At 33.2% G+C, this 21,729-nt stretch overlaps 3 protein-coding genes across 4 annotated transcripts; 2 read left to right on the top strand and 1 right to left on the bottom strand.

Moving 5' to 3' along the window:
* Window positions 2,196–3,463, top strand: LOC104705791 (transcription factor PRE2). Its single transcript, XM_010421869.2, has 2 exons — window positions 2,196–2,485; window positions 3,216–3,463. The coding sequence occupies exons 1-2, from the start codon at window positions 2,357–2,359 to the stop codon at window positions 3,369–3,371; spliced, it is 285 nt and encodes a 94-aa protein (XP_010420171.1). The 5' UTR covers window positions 2,196–2,356; the 3' UTR covers window positions 3,372–3,463.
* Window positions 10,133–12,407, top strand: LOC104705790 (homeobox-leucine zipper protein HAT7-like). 2 transcript variants are annotated; one of them, XM_010421868.2, is made up of 3 exons: window positions 10,133–10,575; window positions 10,833–11,275; window positions 11,790–12,407. In XM_010421868.2, exons 1-3 carry the CDS (start codon window positions 10,404–10,406, stop codon window positions 12,132–12,134), a joined length of 960 nt encoding a protein of 319 aa, XP_010420170.1. In that variant the 5' UTR covers window positions 10,133–10,403; the 3' UTR covers window positions 12,135–12,407. The 2 variants fall into 2 exon arrangements, with proteins under 2 accessions (XP_010420170.1, XP_010420169.1); XM_010421867.2 differs by having other exon boundaries at window positions 10,134–10,575; window positions 10,830–11,275.
* Window positions 15,306–17,544, bottom strand: LOC104705789 (aldose 1-epimerase-like). The gene is made up of 6 exons (XM_010421866.1): window positions 16,850–17,544; window positions 16,714–16,763; window positions 16,480–16,603; window positions 16,289–16,396; window positions 15,845–16,154; window positions 15,306–15,750 (listed from the first exon to the last, which is right to left on the bottom strand). Exons 1-6 carry the CDS (start codon window positions 17,415–17,417, stop codon window positions 15,441–15,443), a joined length of 1,470 nt encoding a protein of 489 aa, XP_010420168.1. The 5' UTR covers window positions 17,418–17,544; the 3' UTR covers window positions 15,306–15,440.

The raw sequence follows: 21,729 nt of genomic DNA, 5'->3' as shown, positions 1-21,729 counted from the left end.
AAAAAAAAACAGAGAAAAGAGGAGGTCATGTGGGAGGGGGCGTGAAGGATGGGGATGCTCATGCTCCCTGATTAGAGGGGAGAAAGAGTGTCCTATCATCACATGGGAGGTTAAAACTGGTTTTTATTTATAACAATTTAACTTACAAAAGTATTAAAACATTAATAGTCCCACCTTTGTGTGCTCATCAGCAAACATTTTTCTTAAATGTCCAATTTATCACACCATCTCCTTGTTTTCTAATATATATCATGCATCTACTTATCATCATTCATTCATATTTTTTGCATATGATCATCTTTACCATCATGTAAATGTTTTGTTGGTATGACACCAAAATAACATTACCATGTCTTTATATAAATCATAAAAAAATTGAAATTTGGAAATTACGCACTGAAGTATACGAATGTTAGTTTGGAAATCACCTGTCTAAGTCTTAGAACAAGCTCGTGAAATATTGGGTTCGGTGATATGATGAAATGCCACTTAAACATTACATAAATAAGCATACACTATGTATTGAGGTACACGTGATCAAGAGCTTGGAGACTAGCCCCTCCCTATTGGTTAGGATAGATACCGTACGTTCCTCTCAAATTGACCTAAGTCCATTGTTTTTATTTACCCGTATCTATAACTGATACACAAAATCTTCTTAGTTTAACGTATCATCGATCATAAAATAATGATATCATATATATATGATAAGTATATAGAGACAAGCGTTACACTAGCTAGTATAATAAGATAAAATCACGTGATGATATTTTAATGTTCATTGTTTTATTGGTAGAATTCAGAAATCGCTTCCCTCTGTAAATATTAAAATTAGTTTCTCTATGATTATATCAGATTTCACATGACAATTAAAAATTATGAAGATTAGTTATATTTTTGAATGGTGGTCGTTTGGTCTTTAAAAATTAATGATGCATTCTCAAAAACTCTCACCTCAAGCAAAACTAGTGAGCAATTAATTAAGGTTCTGATTACTATGCCTAATCATTCTTTTAATTTTAATAATTTTTACTATACAATTAATGTAATACTAGTTTTGTATCCGTATGGACTACATAAAAATCATGCTTTCTGAGATATTTTTTACTATTTCAAATTAATAAAATAAATGGTTGTAAAAATTATATATCTATTATGAGGCAGAATTTATGATCAACTAAGTTTATATTTTGGTTTAGTTATCTAATATTTACTTATCAATCCAAGTGAAAACATTGTTTTTCTTTTGGCAGAGTGAAAACATTGTCTTGATGCTTTATGTCACTCTAAATTTTCACTTGTGAATTATTGAATGATACAAAATAAGAGGTATTAACAATATAACTAATTTACTGTTTTGAAAAGATTTCAAAAATATATATAAGATTATAATACTATAATAATCAAATAAATTTCAATAAATGAAATACTACAATAATAAAATATATAGGCTTACAGTCTATATTTATTACTTATTTATATAAAAACTTAAATAAGAAATAATAGATACTATGTTCTATCCCATGAAAGAATTTGTCAATAATTAAGCAACCCAAAATTTTAGTATCAATTTTGAAATTTTTTAAGAAAAAACAAGGTTTTTTGGAGATCTAGGATTAATGTTATTGTCAATAATAAAAGGATTTTGTAAATATAAGAAAATATCAAATTTATAAATATCTTCAATATGTTTATCATTTTTTGATATGGTGTCTTTTTGTTTTAAGCAAATAGGTACAAATTGGGTTGAGTTTCACTCTAAATTTATTTTTGCAATGGTGCAATGGTGACTAATATAAATAGGTATTTATATTAGTCAAATTTAGAGTCATTTACTAAAAGTAATCGTCAATACGTATTAGATAACCAATTTATAGTATTAGATAATTTTAGACAAAAAAAGTATCATTTTAAATAATTTCTGTAAAAAAGATCTTTTAATTTATAAGCTGAAATAGTAGAGTTAAAAAATATATTTAAAGTTGTATATGAAACTATAAAAATAAAAATAAAGTTGTATAACACTATTTTTGGTGAAAGCGCAAGAAGTATATAATATTAGACATTGCAATCTGATCAATCGTAAATTCACGTGTCTTGTACATAATATCGAGTTTATTTGTCTTCGTCATAAACTCCATATTTAAGTTTATTTGTATTATTACTCTCTTTCTCTCTAAAAGTGGTCCTAGTTCTCTCTATATAACACCATTTCTTCTCCTTCTTCCTTCTCCCTTTCTTTCGACAAGCACAAACAATTATACTTCTTCTGTAACCCACAAGCCATCAATAGAAGTGGTCTATTCTTGGATTTATATTTATAAGAATATATTTTTAATATATCTTGTAAATCAAAATGTCGTCAAGCAGAAGGTCGAGACAAGCAAGCTCATCATCAAGAATTAGCGATGATCAGATCGCTGATCTCATCTCAAAGCTCGGACAGTCCATTCCGGAGATTCGCCAGAACCGACGCTCTAGCACGGTAAAAATTTCTACAAAGTTACAGTAATTCTATGTACTAGGAAGGATTAATTTGGGCTGTTCGGCATATATAGTCATATAAGTTTGAATTTTATGATATATATCTAGGGTTAGTCATTCTGTTCAATAGAGAAACACACATATACAACATGTTGGAATAGTGCATTATACTCATATATATCGAATTACGTGTGGGAGATTGCATTCTGAAGTGTCTAAAAAGACTTTTGACTATTAACCGGACTTTGAGGAGAAGGGGAACATATTTGATTATTTTCCCTAACTTCAGCATTAAGCTTCTCTAACTAATTTTGCTTTTATCATTGATTAATTACATTGAATGTGAGACGACTATATTGCTTCACGGACTATCAATTCAATACATTTATATATATGTACAGCACCGACTTATTTTTTTATTTAGTTTTCTTAGTTTCTAATTTATATACAACACGAAAAGGACGAACACTAGATAATTAAGAAAAAGCCGGTTTCTATATATGGAAGCATCGTTTTCTTATAGTACACACAACCATTCAGATTTGTTTTCAATTTCAAAACCAATGTGTTAACTTTTGGCAAGTTATGAGCATAATTTATCTTAAGCTTTATAATAAGCCATTAGCATCATAACTTAAAGCTAAGACTCGTTTGAGTATTTGTATTAATGAATAGAATATTATTATATTAAATTCTTACTATAGAATGTACAATTTGAAAAATGTATGTAGGTATCAGCGTCGAAAGTGTTACAAGAGACTTGCAACTACATAAGAAACTTGAACAAGGAAGCCGATGACCTCAGTGATCGATTGACGCAGCTTTTGGACACCATTGATCCTAATAGCCCACAAGCAGCCGTTATTAGGAGCTTGATTAATGGATAATTATTGAGTAGTTGTGCTTTATATATTTGTGTGTGTCTCATTGAGAGGTTGATCCATCAGGGTGCGCTTAATTATCTATTATATGTTTCTTATATATTATTTACAATCATAGCTAGCTAGGGTTCACAAATTGACCCTCTTTTGGTTTAACGTCATGCATGCAACCATTAAGCTTTAATTATAATTTTCAACCGAATTTTAGACTAATCTTCAAGATTTATAAAAAAAGTTGATTAATATATATATTGTCATTTTAAAGCGTACTTTTTTTGGTATTATGTTTTCTTTTTCTTTATATTTTATTTTGTAATTTAATTATTCATATATCTTTATATTATGAAACATATGAAAGTCTTTGGTTGAAATATCAAGTGGCAGGATCACACGAATCTTGCTTATTAATGTGGCAATAAGGACACCATAAAGTAACGCGATTTTTGGCAACAAAAAAATTAGTACAGAGTCTTTTTAGAAAATTAGTACAGAGTTCAACATACACTAAATCAGATTCTTAAAAGGAGTTTGTCGTCTTTTGTGAGCAGATGTGAAACATAAATGACGTTAATACTTAGATTTGTCGGAGAATTGGGATCATAAGCCACAAATTTTGCATAAATTAGCGTAGTAATTAAGTAAATTACTCACACGGTCACATATATATACATAACTATCTGCACATACATAAAAATATAAGACATGATGTGACTGTAACACAATCGTCTTTCAAATATGTATATAATTCATTAGTATGGAGATTTTTCATGATTTGTTACTCACTGGATGTTTCAAGAACTTGTGGAGTTCTCTCTTTCCATAATATATACACTATGCAATTTGTCTATAAAAAATTCACCAAAAATAATTCTACATGATGCAACGGTAAAGTAGTTAAATCGGTTGAAAATGGTAGCTTATGAAACAACTAACGAGAAACTTTTGACTACGAAAACTTTTACCTTTTAACATAAAATAAGCCTTTGACTCTTTCGTCAAAAGAAAAAAAAAACTTTTTTGACTTTTCTAGGTTAGGTAAAAGTAATTTAGCTGGGGTTTTCGGAGCTGGGGTTTTCTTTCTTTAGTCTCGTTATTTCTTAATTTTCGGCTCATTTATGTTTTTGTTTTCTTCCAACGGCATAGATCTGGTTTTTTCAGATCTAGATTATGAATCTTAAACCTTTTCGTTTTCTGGGTTTCTGGTGCTTATCTATAAAACTCCGTCAAGCTCAGCCTCGGATTTGGCCGTCCCTTTTCACGGCAGAGGCAGCCGTCAACCGGATCTATTCTGCCTCAGATAAAGAATCTCACTTTGTAGATCTAGATCTCCTTTTTTCTATTTCTCTAGGTTCTGGATCTGTCTCACCGCCTATGAGGCTTCTCATCGGAGCATCATAAAGAGGCTCGCACGACATCTCCATTCGGTTTTAATTTGTGGTAAAGGAAAATCTTGTATTCTTATCCGTTTATGTGATTTTTTTGTCTCAGATCTGTTTTAAATTATCAAAGGTTTAGGTTTTATTTGTCTGTTTTTGAAGTTCTAGATCTCGATCCGGAAAGTAATAGACTAGATGTAGTGTATTTTGCATGTTTGGGTTTTTTCCCTTTTGTTTCACCTCTTTTAGTCTTAGTCTGGAGGAGTGGGTTTGTACTCGCAGACTTAGTTCTCTGGATGAATTGATATCCTTGCCAGCTATTGTAATCCTTCTTGTTGTAGATCAATGAAATCAGATTGACCAAAAAAAAAAAAATTAGCTATTCTATTATAATGTAGTTTTATTTTGAAGACATGAATTTCAGTTTCCATTATCTAAAACGATTTCGAATATTTGACCTAAAGTTCAGAGCACTATTATGGCATAGTTTTTTTCTTTTCTGAACAGTATTCCCCCACAAAGATAACTGAACTAAACCTGGGAATGAGTTTTCTACTATTCACAACGACCAATAGCGATTGTCTATTTTATTATTTTATAAACTTGTTTTTCAAGTAATAAATAACCCAAACATAAAATGTCTAACTAATCTTTTAGGATATACATGTCGAGTAATCCAGTTACCAGATTTTTCAATAGACTTCTAAAACGTGATACTATTTTAATTAAGTACGTAGACAAAGTGAGGGTACTTCAAATATATACTTCGATATGCAAGGGAACTTAATTTGTTACGTCTATTTTGTTTTTAACTCTTCATTTTTGATGTATTACTAGCTAGCTTTATTTTGCTATCTATATTTTTAAATATCCATGTCAAAGGCTGTGAATATATTGTATCTGTAATTATTGTTTTATATAGTTACGTACTGATATTCGAATCATATTATAAATTTCCACAGTAGAGTTGGTGGTAAGTAGGGATCTCTCTATATGGTCCCTTTCAACTGAAACCTTACATTAAATAAGATACCCATATTATTTTGGGTATATATATATATATATATAGTAATAGTTGTGATCTCTACTATATATTATTAAATTATTTTTCATCAAAAATAATATATTGTATAGAAATTTGAAGCTGTGTTAGTTTTTATGCAAATACATTTTTAGTGGTATGCTTATGTATTTTAAATCAATTTAGTCAGACAGTCATTTAATGTGGTTGGCTAAACACATATTAGTAGAATGCCTGAATTTCGATTTATAATATCTGATAAAATTGTTGAAAAGTGATCATAATTAATTTATAATAGCAAGTACGAAATCTGAATGCTAGAATGGGACGTTATAGAAAGATTTCAAAACAAGCCTTAACGAAAAAAATTGTGCACACAGCAAAGATAAGGACATTGCTTAATTTTGAAAAAAAAACCTCTATAACTTATTTAAAAATAGAAGAAATTCAAAAGAAAAAAAAAATCAATACCGGCTATAAAATTCCAAACAAATGCAATTGATGGGACATAAAATAGTGAATGTTGCTATACCCTACTAATTTTTATTATAACTACCGACATAATTGTTCACACCGTTAAACAAATTTTTTTTTTCATTGTTTTCCTTTTTATGTGTGTTCTACTTCGATCTAAGAAAACATAAATAATGAAAAGTAAAAAGCATATATAAATTGAAAAAATAAAGAGAGAGAGAGAAGAATTACATTCACGGTTAAGGTCGTTATCACTGTTTAACGGTATTGTCCAAAAAGGACCGGTCAATGTTACTACTTACTACTAGTAAGTACCTCTTTTGTCCTTTTCCCACATTTTCCGCGTTTTTTGACTTTTCAAACCCCCAACATTAATCAAATTACTACCTCACTTACACTGATTTAGCTAATAATACAACCGGAAAGGCTTATGTTTCGCCGTATCAAAAAGAAAAAAGAAAAAGCCGGTAAAAAACGATATGGATTTGATTTATGTATCATATGTATATAGAATCGATTTAAGAAAACATATAATAGTTTATGTATCTTATGATTTCTAGACTAGAGGAGGAAAAAAAACACATAAATTGTTGGCTTTTATTATGTTCTGAGGGGCTGGCTACAAACCGAGGCCGTAATATTTATAGGGTCTCTTAAAGGCCCAAATATTTAGGCCCGTAAGCTCAACACGCGTGAGTTTCATAATCATAAATTCATAACTAATTAAGGCAATAAATAACGCGCCCATCTCTACTCTTAAAAAAAAGACGTGCGCGTCATCACTGTGGCGAAGTGTCGGAAAGTAGCGGCCCATTTGCACGGCCGAGTTAGTTAGCCCATTAGTAAAATTGTTTTGAGCTTTGCGATCCAATCAATCAACAAATAGATAAATTAGTTTTTTTTTCCTTTCTTCGTCTACTAAGTTACTACCAGTGTTCACTAGACAGAAGCGGTTGGTGACCCAACATTTCGCGCCTAAACATTTATTATAGTAATACATCGTAAACATGTATTTTACTATTCTCACAAATATAAAAGAAAGAAAGAAAACAAATATATTTTAATTTTATTTATATAAAGTAGTTATTACATAAAAAAAACATTTGGTTTTAGAATAAAATCCATCATGTGAAAAAAGAGAGGATGAAATCCATTTTCACACTAAAAAAATGTTTGAAATCGTCTTTCTAGAAAAACGTATACGTTAAAATATTTTCTTCGAATCTTACCACATATATATACTCTTAAAAACCTGAAACTGGCAATGTTTGAGTGTCTACTTATATTTGTATTTTTGTCCATAAAGCATATGAATTTGAATATGTTAGAATATATCCCACATCGAAACAAATATAATTTTTTGGGCAATATATATAGTATGAGGTAATCTTCATTTTCTTAGCTAGCTTTTGGGAATAAATTAGACCCATTACTAATATGGTATCAGAGTCAAGACCTATTCTTCTCGATTGTGTGGACTACCACCTGTGGATGTTCAATTCCACAAACTTCACACTATAGATGTCCAATTCTGAGCGTGAGGGGGGTGTGTTAGAATATATCCCACATTGGAAAAAACGTAATTTCTTGGACAATATATATAGTATGAGGCAATCGTCCTCTCTTAAGCTAGCTTTTGGGAGTTAGTTAGGTCCATTACTAATAGAATCTAAGTGATAGTCGGTATCAAATTCTACTAAATTTTACGGATGCAAATTAATGTCTAACTTATGATATTGATGCTATATATATATATATTAAGATATTCATTTTTACGTGATTATTCATATATATCTTAATAAAAATATTGACATAATGTCATTCAAACATGAAGATAGTCATTCGAACGTGACATAATCTAGTTCTAGATACTTTGCTTGTCGCATGATAATAATTGTGAAGAAACGAACAATCGCTTTAGCTTCGGTTAATATAAGATATGAACAACACTACGGTTAATTTACATTTAAAATATGACTGGGTCAATAACTAACATAAAAGAAACGATCAAACGAACCCGTTTACAAATATAACGAAACAAGAAAAGGACCCGTTAAATGATAAATATTAATTGTTTAAAATAATAGTAAAGATTGGAGAATTGAAGTATCCCAAGAAAGAGGCAGAGAGAAGAGAAGTAGAGGAAGCAGAGCACATGGGAGCAGTGGAGCTAGTTGGAGAAGCTTCAGATCATATATTTATATTTTCTTTATTATTATTAATATTATTATTATAATGTAGTGTTTTTATAAATTAAAAAGACATTTCAATAATTTTTCTGCAACAAAAGCATATTGCCAAAGGGGATAGATAGATAGGTGTTAATACTCTTTCAAATTTTCCCAATACAAGCATGTGAAAGACCTTGTTGTAGGACAGGTCTGTGGCACTATATTGTAGGACCCAATTCTTTTATTTGTATTCAAATACTATATTACATTATACCCCCATATACTAACAAATGTAAACATATTGTGTATATATGTTTGATACTGCGAAAGCCACCACATAGATATGACAATTGGGAAACACTAGTGGTGGGTCTCTTTATCTTTCACATCTAACCTTGGATTCTCATAAAAACTCTTTCCAACAAAATTCAGTAGAGTGAAAGAAAGAGCATCTCAATCATCATGTTGCCAATCTATATCTATTTATCACACTATACAATGAATTTATATCATAGATTTTGTTTTCTTCTTCACGATTTACATATAAGGTGAATGGTTTGGAATCAGCATATATATATATATATATAGGTGTTACGTTATTGAAAGAGCTTTCTTCAAAAATATTTAGGTCACACGTCTAGAAAGAGAGAGAGAGATAACCCTTCACATTTGGACCCCGAACTTTCAAAATTTAGTCGAATGTTTTTATTCTAACTTATAAGAAAAAAAAAAAAGACTTTATCTACCTATATATATATATATAATGTTTTTTCTTTTTGACGCAGTTAATAGTTATCACTTAATACTTTGAATCTAAGATTCTAAATAATAAAGACTAAGTTCGGTTATGTAAGAAAAAACTTAGGTCGGTGCATGGTGTGAACGCGATTACCTGGCGAGAAGAACACACATGCGTTTAAGTTGTACTGTGGAATGTTCTTCAAAAAACCAATGAGTGTGATTTTTCTTATAAGATTTTTTTTTTTTTTTTTAAATCCTTCTAAGAAAAGTAATATATATATGTACGCGACAGTACGTAAAATGCTAATAATAAAGTTTGAAAAATGCACTAATATAAAATCGGTGATCTATACGCACTAGCAAACCTTATACGTACAAACTACAGTTAGATATGTGGAGGATATATAATTAATTATTGATTACACCTGAAAAATTAAAATTCATGCATGATAAATTAATGTATTCGAGCGTACCGCTCCAAGACACTATTAGCATTGATTACAATTTCCCTAATGCTACGCCTATATTCGAGGATTGAGAGTAATGGGTGTCATCATTTCTTTTAATTGTTTGCTTATCTTCTTAAAATGATTACATGTTTGTACATATTAATTACATTGTACATGAGTAGATCTAAAAGTTTCCAACATTTTACACTGAATATATATCTCCTTGATCTCGATTTTTTTAAGCTAATCTTTATATCATATCCCTCAAAGATAATTTATTGGTGAATCTTGAGATCTAATTGTGAATATTAGGATAATAATTGTGTGACAAAAGGATTACTTTGATCAAAAAAATGTTTAAATCAATTGTATTAGTTGGTTTATAGTTGTATATATGTACAAGCTAAGCTGTATATTAGTAGCATAAGATTAAACAGTATATAAAAATGAAGTGGAAAATGTATGTACATATCCATGTGCCATTAAATTTCAATTTTAATTTCCCAAGTGTCCTATACAAATTGTATCAAAAGAAAAATCAGCATATGCCCTAAAAGCTTTAGATGGTATAAAGGGTGGGTCCTATACAAACCTCCTATGAACTGATCTCTTTCTTCTTCTTCTTCTTCTTCTCACTAATTCTTCCTCACAAGAAAACTGTCAAAGCTCTTGTGTAATATTGTTCTCCAACAAGTTATCTAATCTAGGAAAATTGATCAGCTCACAATTCATAAGAAGAGTTGATCGCTGCTGGGCTTTGAGAGTTTGTATATATATCATATATTTATATTTTATATATCATATATATGTATATGTATGAGGAGGGAAGGAACAATATTAGTAATAATCAAGAAGGATTGAGATTGGAGATGGCCTTTCCACAACATGGATTCATGTTTCAGCAACTCCATGAAGACAATACTCATCACTTACCTTCCCCTACCTCTCTCCCTTCTTGCCCTCCCCACCTCTTCTATGGTAAGTACCTCTCTCTCTCTCTCTCTCTCTCTCTCTCTCTCTCAAATACACGCACACACACATATACGACAAAAAAAAGAGTTCAAGATCTTTGAATGTTAATTTACCAAAATTTATCTATGTTCCATTGAATGTTTGTTCACTTCGGAATTCACATAGCGACTTCGAGATCATTCTGGACTTCGGCCTTGGAATCCTAAGTTACCAAAAAAGAAACGTGGGTAATTAACTTTGTTGTATTTGTTTTGGTGTAGGAGGAGGAGGAGGAGGAAACTACATGATGAACAGATCAATGTCGTTTACGGGAGTACCAGATCATCATCATAATCTAACTCAAAAAAGCCCGACCACGACCAACAACATGAATGATCAAGACCAGGTAGGCGAGGAAGACAATCTATCGGATGATGGGTCACATATGATGTTAGGAGAGAAGAAGAAGAGGCTGAATTTAGAGCAAGTTAGAGCATTAGAGAAGAGCTTCGAGCTTGGGAACAAGCTGGAGCCGGAGAGGAAGATGCAGCTTGCCAAGGCTTTGGGATTGCAGCCTAGGCAGATTGCGATATGGTTTCAGAACAGGAGAGCTAGGTGGAAGACAAAGCAGCTCGAGAGAGACTATGATTCGCTCAAGAAACAGTTTGATGTTTTGAAATCGGACAACGATTCTCTTCTTGCCCACAACAAGAAACTACATGCTGAGGTATGTAATATACACACAAATTCGACTAGTATTTCTATTTCAACATCATCACGTTACTCCGATCAAACTGATATGAATGTTTGAATATTATATGTTCTTCGTGGTCTATACGATGAAAGAAATAATAAATATTTGATAGTTCGTAAATTTTAGTTGATGACTTATTATCAATAATAATCAAGCATATAAAAACTTCATGGATTAACACGTAGTTGGAGATCTTAGAATGGCTTTAATATGTATATATATAGTATGATATCATTTGCAATTAGATTATTGATAGGCTCTTGATCCAACGCAAAGATGTTTGTCAAAAGACAGTAATTATAAACTCTTTTTGTAATATTAAATAAAGATTCTTGTGTACATACATTTTAAATTAGTAAACTTCCCATGTGCTTGTGGAGTTGACATTACGATAATTTATTTTATTTAACAATTGAATAAATTTATATGTGATAAATCTCTCCACTGACTTTGGTTTACGTGTGATGATATTGGCAACATAAAACAGTTAGTGGCATTGAAGAAACACGACCGTAAAGAATCAGCAAAGATCAAGAGAGAATTGGCAGAAGCTTCATGGAGCAACAATGGGAGCACAGAAAATAATCATAATAATAATACTTCAGACATAAACCATGTGAGCATGATCAAAGATCTTTTCCCTTCTTCAATCCGATCTGCGACCGCGGCCGCAACCACGACCTCAACCCATATCGATCATCATCAGATGGTTCAAGAACAAGATCAAGGATTTTGCAATATATTCAATGGTATTGATGAAACCACGTCGGCTAGTTATTGGGCATGGCCTGACCAGCAGCAACAACATCACAATCATCATCAGTTCAATTGAGTATACTGTTCAAGAACAACTTCATAATCTTCAACATCATACTCATCTTGATATCATTACTATTATCATCAAAAGAAAAATTTCATAGATTTTTTTTTAATTGAGTTATTTTGAAATTATTTGGCACTGTTTTAATTAAATTGAATTGGGTTATTATGTTTTTTTTTTTTTAATTCATTTGGGTTTGTAGAGAAAATTGGTGTATAGGGGGATACTCAACAAATTTGTAGTATGATTTTTCTCGTCACTTCAATTGAATGAATATTTTTTTTTCTTTCATATGCAAATATATATCCGTATATAACAAACCAGCGCATTAAAACATGTTATATTCGTCAGAAATGAAGATTTTTCATTTTTATCGCTCATTTAGCTAGTCGCATTACGCATAACATCATGTTTATTCCCAAAACAAAATCATCAGTTTTATTCACTAATTTTGCAAATATTATTTTTTTCTTTTTCCAAAACTCCAGCTTTATATACTTCTGAAGTGAACGTGTCAAAATGACATCGTCTTGTAAAGTATAACATATAGTATATGATAAATTTTGATTTTAAATATTTTGCTAGGTTGGAACACAAAGCTAAAAAGAAAATAACAAAAACATATGAGAAGTTGCAGATGCATGTGCCTTCGAGTGGGATTCCAGCTCTGCCATTGACACAACATGAGCCATGAAATATATCTTACACCTGACATTTTTCCATCTACCTTTTAATTTATTTTATAAAATCGTGTGCTCGTGTGTGATTTTTTCTTACTATCAGATATATACGATAATGTTTTTAGTAAAAAGTAGTTACCCTGATTTTCGTAAATCATCATCATCCGTCAAATCTGCAAAATTATATATATTTTATATATTCTAAATTTTCGTTCATTTATTATACTTGAAATGTCAATTAACCCCCATTAGTTTGAACAATAGTAAATTTCTATCATCTAATAAATTCTGCTTAAACGATAGAAATTTAGTTAGAAATTTCTATTAATTAACCACTATCGTTATATAGTTAGAATAATTTTTCTTTGCTAGTATAGTATGTTCTTTTTTTTTTTCCCTTTTTTGTGCAAAGTATGTTTTTCTTTCTTATAGTACTTGTAAATTGCAAAATCGACAAGAACGAACTCATACAAAATTATAATATATCATTAAATTTTAATGAACTAATTAAACCAGAGTTTAAAACTCTATTTAATGTGTGTCACGTAGTCAGTCGCATATAGATCTAAGTACAACGTTTTATTCAGTCACGATGTTGAGTACTGTTGTCCTTTTCAAAAACTGATTTAACTTCTTTCTATAGTATATAAAAAAAATTGAACTGAAACTCGAACTGATATAAGTCAGTAAACGTTTTATTTAATTTATTTAAGATATTTACAGTAACCAACTAATATGGAAGCTTTTTTGTGTGTGCAAAATACTAATATGGAAGTTTTTACTAACAATTTTAGATAATAACGATAGTGGTAACACAGGTAACTGAGGAAGATTATTGGAAGCACACATTCCAAAGACGAAAGAGAAAAGTCCAAAAAGAGAACAGAAGTGAAACAGTGTTTCGGAGAAATAGTTCACTCATCTATCTTATTTTTTTTTCGGATCTTTGGATGCTTTTGAATTCAAGAGTTTAATTTTTAATTAGAAACTCTTTATATATATATATATATACATTTATTTATTTTTTATTATTATCATACAAGAAAACAAATAGAGTACCAAATATTTTTCTCCTTTTGTGGGCTCTCCATGTGACCTCACTGCCACCACTTCACTTCCTACAAAAACTCAAACTTGCGATTGTGAAAGTTTGGCCAAAAACGATATGTATGTTCAAAATAAATCTGTATTAGTAGTATCCAGTTAATTATGAGGTAAAGTTGTTAGGTAATGGTTTCTCTTAATTCTGTTATGATACATTACTAAACTTAATCGTTTCAGTTTCACCAAGAATTTCTTTTGCACAAAATTTCGACAAATCGTTTTGAATATTCGACAGAAACCCTTACGACTCTAAATTTTTGAAATACGAATTGCATATTTAGTTTTTGTTCTCATTCTTGTGCACAAAATTATTTCACATGAATTTGATCATGTAGAAAGAAAGTTATAACAAAAGTAAAAAAAAATTATGGTCAGCTCACAAAACTATTATATTCGGACATCACATATATACGTGTACGTACTTACATACGTAGTTTATGGAATATATACATAGCTAGATAATGGCATGTGAGATTTTGGGTTTTTTCTCATATAATTTATAAGGTTGTATAAGAATTTTGGTGAAGTGCACATGTTTATGTTGATGGATAATGGATAGGTCAACTCCTATTAAATGTCTGTTTTCAACTTTTCTACATTTGATTTAACAAACACCGTCTAACGAATAGATTGACCCGCCATAATCGCATTAAATGTATTTTAATTTGATGTTAACAGTAACCGAGAGAGGATTTGTGGATTTTATTTCTTAAGCTGTTGCAGAGGACACTCATTTTATACCTTTGCTTGTGCCCGATTATAATGTGCAATACTGATATATAACATTTCTTTTTAAAAAATGTACATATTGGGGTCGCTGAACTATTCTTAAGCGATTACACACAAAGTCGTATCTCGTTAAAGTTGGTGCATCACAAACTCATTCTTCTTATTTAGTTTTAACTTTCAGTTCGTTCGATATTCTAATCTCAAAAAAAAACCTCAGCATTCTAATGATTTTTATTATTTTATTTTAATGAAAGTGGATGTACTGAAATAACAAAAGCGGAGACGAGAAAGTCTATGCTCACGACCACGAGCGACATCTCAACATATGCCCCAAGGGTATTTGTTTGATGAACCAATGAGTAAAAGTCTTCGAAAAGATGCTTTGTATTATACCCCAAAAAAAAAGAATGACGTAGATGCTTTGAAAGAGGACGTCGAGATTCTTAAAAGCACTTGGTGTGAGCATCTTATTGAGATTGGTACGTCCTTGACTACTCATATATATATGGTTATATACAGAATCAGAAAAAATATCAAAAATGAACTACGAAAATTTGGTCATCAATTTACTTATGAAATTATTCTCAGAACCAAAACTATGTATCAAAATAAACTAGCTAGTGCTTATGAGTTATACATAAAATACGTACGTAGAGATGAAATAAACACGTTAGGTTCATCATGAAATTTGATAGAGTAACAATTGTTACAAACTTACAATATAATTATAGTTTCTTCTTCATGAACATTAAACATGGAACATGGTTCCATAGGTAATAATGCATGTACCAAAATCTAAAACAATCTATGAAACAATCGAAAACTTGAAGAGCATTGTGTGTTTGTAATTTTTCCCTGGCTCGACAATCTGTGAAGGAAATTTCGGATAATTTAATGCATCTGGATAACTTTGTGTTTCCAAACATAATCCTCCGTAAGCTTGGTTAACGGCCCCATTCTTCCCTTTGATATCCTTTAACATTCCTCCGGTATAGAATTGCAAACCCGGTTGGTTCCCGGATAACTCCATTTTCCTCCCTGATTTCTTATCTACAAGTTCCACTATTTTCCTCATCTGATTCGCCTGGCCATCTAAGCAATAGTTTATATCGTATCTGCAAGGTTTTAAAAAGAATCATATAGGTAAAATAATCATACCAAAATTATATTTTAGCAAAGTATATATATATATATGCTACCCACACTCACCCTGTTTTAAGATCCTTCATATTATCTTTTATAGGACGGAGTTGGAGAAAATCATACGGTGTTCCTTTTACCGGAGAGATTTGTCCGGTGGGAATGAGCTCACCGTCGACCGGAGTATAACTTGAACCAAGGATTTGGATTTCTTCAGACAAAATATCTCCAGCGTTATGACCACCAAGATTCCAATAAGTATGATGAGCTAAGTTCACCGGAGTTGCTTTATCATTAGGCTTTGCCTCCATCACCACACTCAGTTCATTGTCTTTAACAAGTTTATATGTCACCGTGGCGTTGAGTTCTCCGGGAAACCCTATTGTTATATAAGCAAAAAAAAACCTAGCAACCGTTAATTTAATTCTTCCTTAAAATAGTACATTTCAAACGTTGGGGTGAAATAAAAGAATTGAAAAATAATATGAGGTTTGTAAATCAAAAGTTTTGGACCTTGATCACCATCTGGACTTGTGTAAGTGAAGACAATGTGAGGACTCTTGCCATCATACTTGTGTTTTGCTACTGCCCACACAACATCCCCAAACCCTTTCTTCCCACCTAAATCAACAAAAGTGTCACCTATCAAATATAAATCATAACTGATTGATCTAATTATGTTTTAGCACTCATAATTAATTTACCATGAAGTGTGTTTTTGCCATCGTTGGCACTTGTCTTGTACTCTTTACCGTTCAATTTGAATTGGGCCTTTCCTATTCTATTTGCTACTCGTCCCACGGTTGCTCCAAAATAGACTTTATCGGTCTAATTAGTGATTACAAATTACTTTATTAGTTTAGTGTAAGAAAATAATGATTGTTTAAACAAATAAAAAAAAATAAAAATAAAAAAGGTAAAAACAAATTTCGACATACCTTGTAGCTTTTGACGCTATCATAGCCAAGAACAATATCGTCAATTTTCCCTGAAAATTCGTATTGAACATTAATTATAATAAATCTTTATGAGTAGTATTTTGGCTAATGATTAATCGTGATTTGATTCACTAACCATTTTTATCAGGGAAGTGTAGAGACATGATTGAAGCACCCCAATTTGTGAATTTGACTGTTAGATTTCCTTTCTTGAGTTCGTATAATCCGATATTCGCCTTTTCATTATCATCTCCATCCGTTTCATCTTCATCATCGTCGTCATCATCAGTATCATCATCGGTGTCATCATCATCATCATCATCATCATCCTCTTCACCGTGTCCATCCTTCTTTGTATCCTTATGCTTCTTTTCATCTTTATCATGACCAGCACTCTTCTTCTCATCAACATTGTCTTTCTTTTCATGTTGATCACCTTTTTTACTCACATCATCATCATGCCCTTTCTTTTTTTCCTTCTTATCGTTTTCATCATCATTAGAACCAACCTGGTGAACGCCGTCATCTACCTTTTCACCTCCTTTCTCTTTGTCTTTACTATTATGATGATCAACATTCTTCTCTTTCTTACTGCTCTCCAGATCTTTGGATTTCACTTCAATGTTGTCGGCAAACGAGACACTTATCACAACTCCTAATGTAACCAATAGAACCAAACATAACAATATAGAAACTCTCGCCATATTGAAGAAGAAAGAACAAAAAAAAAAGAGTTAGAAAGTAATATGAGTCAGATGAATTTCTTGGTAAGTATTTATAGGTTGAATGTTATTTAGATAAAATAAGACAAAAATAGGAAACTGTGACGAATTTGTGATTCACAGAAAAGTCAGGAGATAAAACCGGATTGTGTTTCCAATTATATGTAAATTTTTTCCTTATCACAAATTAAAATGCTTTACAACTAAAGCTGCATGCATGGATCACCGAACTCTCTCACAGATGTATCATTAAAATGGTGTGTTGGTGTTTATCACATAAATCACTTGGGCTTTTACGTTAAATGTCAAAGATTTCTCGCTATAGCCCATTTTATTAGGCCCACTAAGGCTGAGTCAGCCCTATCAGAAATGTCACACTTGTTGGACGACAAGCCTTCTTCGCGTGGTCTTAATTTACTCGCGTGTGGTTACATTATTCACTGTTTTTATGTTAATTTTCTTTTTCACACTCATTTTTTATTTTCTTTATTTATTTATTTATTTTTTTTTTTTGCTAAATATCATTAATATGAAAATATAGGGTTTACAAATACGTAGCACCTACAATTAAAGCAACCATGACAAAAAAATAAAACAAGGTTACAGTAAGATTAGAAATTATATGGGAAAAACCGGGTGAATTAACGGATCCAAAGGGGCAAGAGGCTTTGTCAGCGTTTTTTTTTGTCCCTAGACTTGATGATGTTGGTGATCTCATGGTCGGCAAAATTAAAGATAACCTGAGGAGGAAGGCTATTGGAGTTGTGCAAGATGTTGTTCCTTTGACGCAAGAGATTGTATACCACCACATGGGCGGTTATTTTCCTTAGCAGTAGTGAGGCAGATGTAGAAGAACGACGCATCCATGAAAGGAGTTCCGGCCAGGAAGAGAAGAGCCTCTGACGCGGGTGGATCTTATTAAAGATCAGTTTCCATACCTGTGCAGAGAAATCACATACTAGCAAAAGGTGGTCCCTGGTTTCAGAGGCGAAAGAACAGAGGCAGCAAACATCCGATTGAACCAATCCCCAAGCGCTCAGTCTGTGCTTTGTTGGAAGGCGGTTGAGATTACTTACCCACATGTTGAAAGCATACTTTGGCACAACTCCTTTAAACCAAACCAGGGGAGCCCAATCTTTTTTTGAGTCACGAGGCCGTAGAGCATCCCAAGTCGCAGTAGTTGAAAAACCTTGGCAAGTAACATTGTTTACACGCCAAACATAATCATCGGGTTCCGAGTCAGGTGATGGCAATGGTAAGGTGCAGAGGTGCTCGTAGATAGTCAGTGCATGATCCGATCGAGTCAGGGGCAACTTCCACCCTGCTTCATCAATTGCATCAGCGACTGATGCAGATAGAGAGATTCTCAGGATTCTTGATCCAATGTCTCCAATGCTCTTTATGAGAGAGCCAAGTGAGGTCCAGTTGTCGTACCAATAGGATGCTGATAGCCCATTACGCATCCTACACTTCAATAAATGTTCCGCGAGAGGTCTTAACTGGAGGAGTGATTTCCATGTCCATGAGTCGGTCGAATGGTTTGTTACTTGCCAAAATGACATGTTTCTTAGGTGATAGTGACGATACCAAGCTGCCCATAGAGAATCCTTTTGATCGAATAATAACCAGATTATTCGAAGGTTCAAGGTTTTGTTCCATTCCAAAAGTCTTCTCAAACCAAGACCCCCTTCATTCTTTGGAAGACAAACCACATCCCATGAGATTCTAGCCTTATTCTCCTCAATATTTCTAGACCAAAGGAACCTGGAACATAGGCTTTCAATTCTCTTTATACATCCTTTCGGTAGAACAAAAGTGGACATCCAGAAGTTTATAGTTCCAAAAATGACCGAGGCGATTAATTGCACTCGACCGGCAAAAGACAAGGACTTGGTCACCCATGAGCGTAATTTTCCCGAGAGACCCGCGTGGAAGAGCTGACTCTTATTCTTGTTGACTGTCAAGCCGGACCAGAATGCAAAGTCATCAAGGGCTTCGCAGATTCCATGAAGGGATGAGTGACCTCCATCAAAGAAAATCATGACATCATCCGCAAACATGAGGTGCGAGATGTCCAAATTGGTTGTCTTGGGGTGGGAGTGGATGTATCCTGCTGCAAACCTTGAGTGAAGGAGCTTGGAGAAGACTTCCATCGCTAGTACGAAGAGATAAGGGGACAAGGGATCTCCCTGTCTGAGCCCTTTTGCACTTTTAAAGAAACCCCCATTGCATCCATTTACAGAGATAGTGAAAGTAGGTGTGGAGATGCATTGGTGTATCCAATTAATGAACTTCTCGGGGACACGAAGAGCACGAAGGGCGGCAATGATGAAATCCCATTTCACTGTATCGAAAGCTTTCCTCAGGTCAACTTTCAGCATGCCTCTAGGGGAGATATTCCTCCAGTTGTAACCATGGACCAATTATGTGGCTAACAGAACATTCTCTGCTAAAGATCTTCCCGGAAGGAAAGCTGATTGTGAAGGAGATATCACATGTGCCAAGAGACTCTGGAGTCTATTGGTCAGTAGTTTGGTAATGACCTTGTAGAGAGTGTTTAGACATGATATTGGGCAGAAATCAACAGCACTCGAAGCATTCGGTGTCTTTGGCATGAGAACTAGCGTAGTAGCGTTCCATTGCTTTAGCATAGAACCTGAAATAAAGAATTCTCTCACTGCAGCAACAACCTCTGCTCCGATCACACTCCAAGACTCTTTGAAGAACTCAGTTGGAAAGCCATCCAGACCACATGCTTTATTTCTGGGGAGGGAGAGGAAAGCTGTTTTGATATCTTCATCCGAGAATTCCTTCTCTAGATCAGCAGCCTGGTGTTGAGAGCATCTGAAGGTGAGAAGCAGGTTCATATCCTCTTGCTCCATATTATAAGGATCCTCCGTATAATTTAGGAGCCTTTCAAAATAATCTGCGCAGTGAGCACTAATCTCGTCCTGAGTCCGATATAAGTTGCCATGTTCATCCGAGAGTACATGAATGGTATTGATTGCTTTCCTCGAGTCTGCCATTCGATGAAAATATTTAGTGTTACTGTCCCCTTCTGCAAACCAGGTTACTCTGAATTTTTGGAGAAAATAGGACTCTTCAGCCGCAGCCAGAGTAGCCCATTTAGTCTGTGCTTCAAGCTCTAAACCAGCGTTGAGAAACGAGGGATCTGCTAAAGTGTGCTTCTGGCAGCGGATTAGGAGATCATGAGCCTCCTTTGTGCGCTTTTCCAAATTTGAATAGTTCTGTTTGCTGAAATCCTTAATTGGCTTCTTAAGAGCCTTCAGCTTCTTGGACATCCGGTACATTGCTGAGCCAGTTACATTTGTGGAATACCAAATCTCTCTGATCAGATCAAAGAACTCTGCATTATGGAAGAGGAAGTTATAGAATTTAAATGGCCTCTGTGCAGCGATTTGAGTTGCATCGAGGGTTACACCACAAACCGCATGATCAGAAAAGTCCGGTTCTCCAAAGACGTCTAACGATGAAGGGAATTTGTAATTCCAGTTCTCATTTACCAAGATACGATCAAGTTTTTTTGCAATAGGTCTTTCTTTTCTCTTGTTCCACCAGGTAAACGAGTTACCTTTGAAAACTAGGTCTGTGAGCTCTGCATTTAGGAGACAGCTTCTGAAATCTCTGATTCTCTAGTCAACATTTGCTGCTCGATATTGAGAATGCTCATGCGGGTGGAGAATTTGGTTAAAATCTCCCAACATAACCCATGGTTTCTCCAAAACTCGTTGAGTTGAGTCCATCGCAACAATCTCGTCCCAAAGCTCTTGTCTTTTATCCTCCTCATTTGCAGCGTATACAATAGATATCACAATCCATTCTTGCTCTCTAGGTAGAAGAACTTCACACGTAATCATTTGAAGAGACTTTGCCACCGTGATCACTTGCACACTTGGATCCCATATATCCCAAATTTTCCCTAAGTCGGAGAAAATATAGTTTTCCTCAAAAAGACAACCATGAAGAAGGTTGTTTATAAACTTTAGCTCCTTCGGTTGTTTGACATGCGTCTCAATAATGCCGCCAAAAATAGGCTTATTTGCCCTAAACCATTTTTTAAATCCGCGTCGGTGACTCGCTATATTTAATCCCCTGACATTCCAACAAAAAAGTTTTGTATACATAAAACTAGTGAGAGAGTTTGAGGCCCTTGCCTTGTTGAACTTTCCGCTGCCGTTTGGACAACACTCTTATGAAACGCTCCTCTTCAGAATCAGTAGACATCACATCAGATGAGTCTTCCGCAATGTCTGAGTTTGGGTTGCTAGAGCCT

This window comes from Camelina sativa, chromosome 8 (genome assembly GCF_000633955.1).
Source record: "Camelina sativa cultivar DH55 chromosome 8, Cs, whole genome shotgun sequence".
Taxonomy (NCBI): domain Eukaryota; kingdom Viridiplantae; phylum Streptophyta; class Magnoliopsida; order Brassicales; family Brassicaceae; genus Camelina; species Camelina sativa.
Note: the sequence above shows the minus strand (reverse complement) of the source record. Positions and strands in the feature narration are given on the sequence as shown.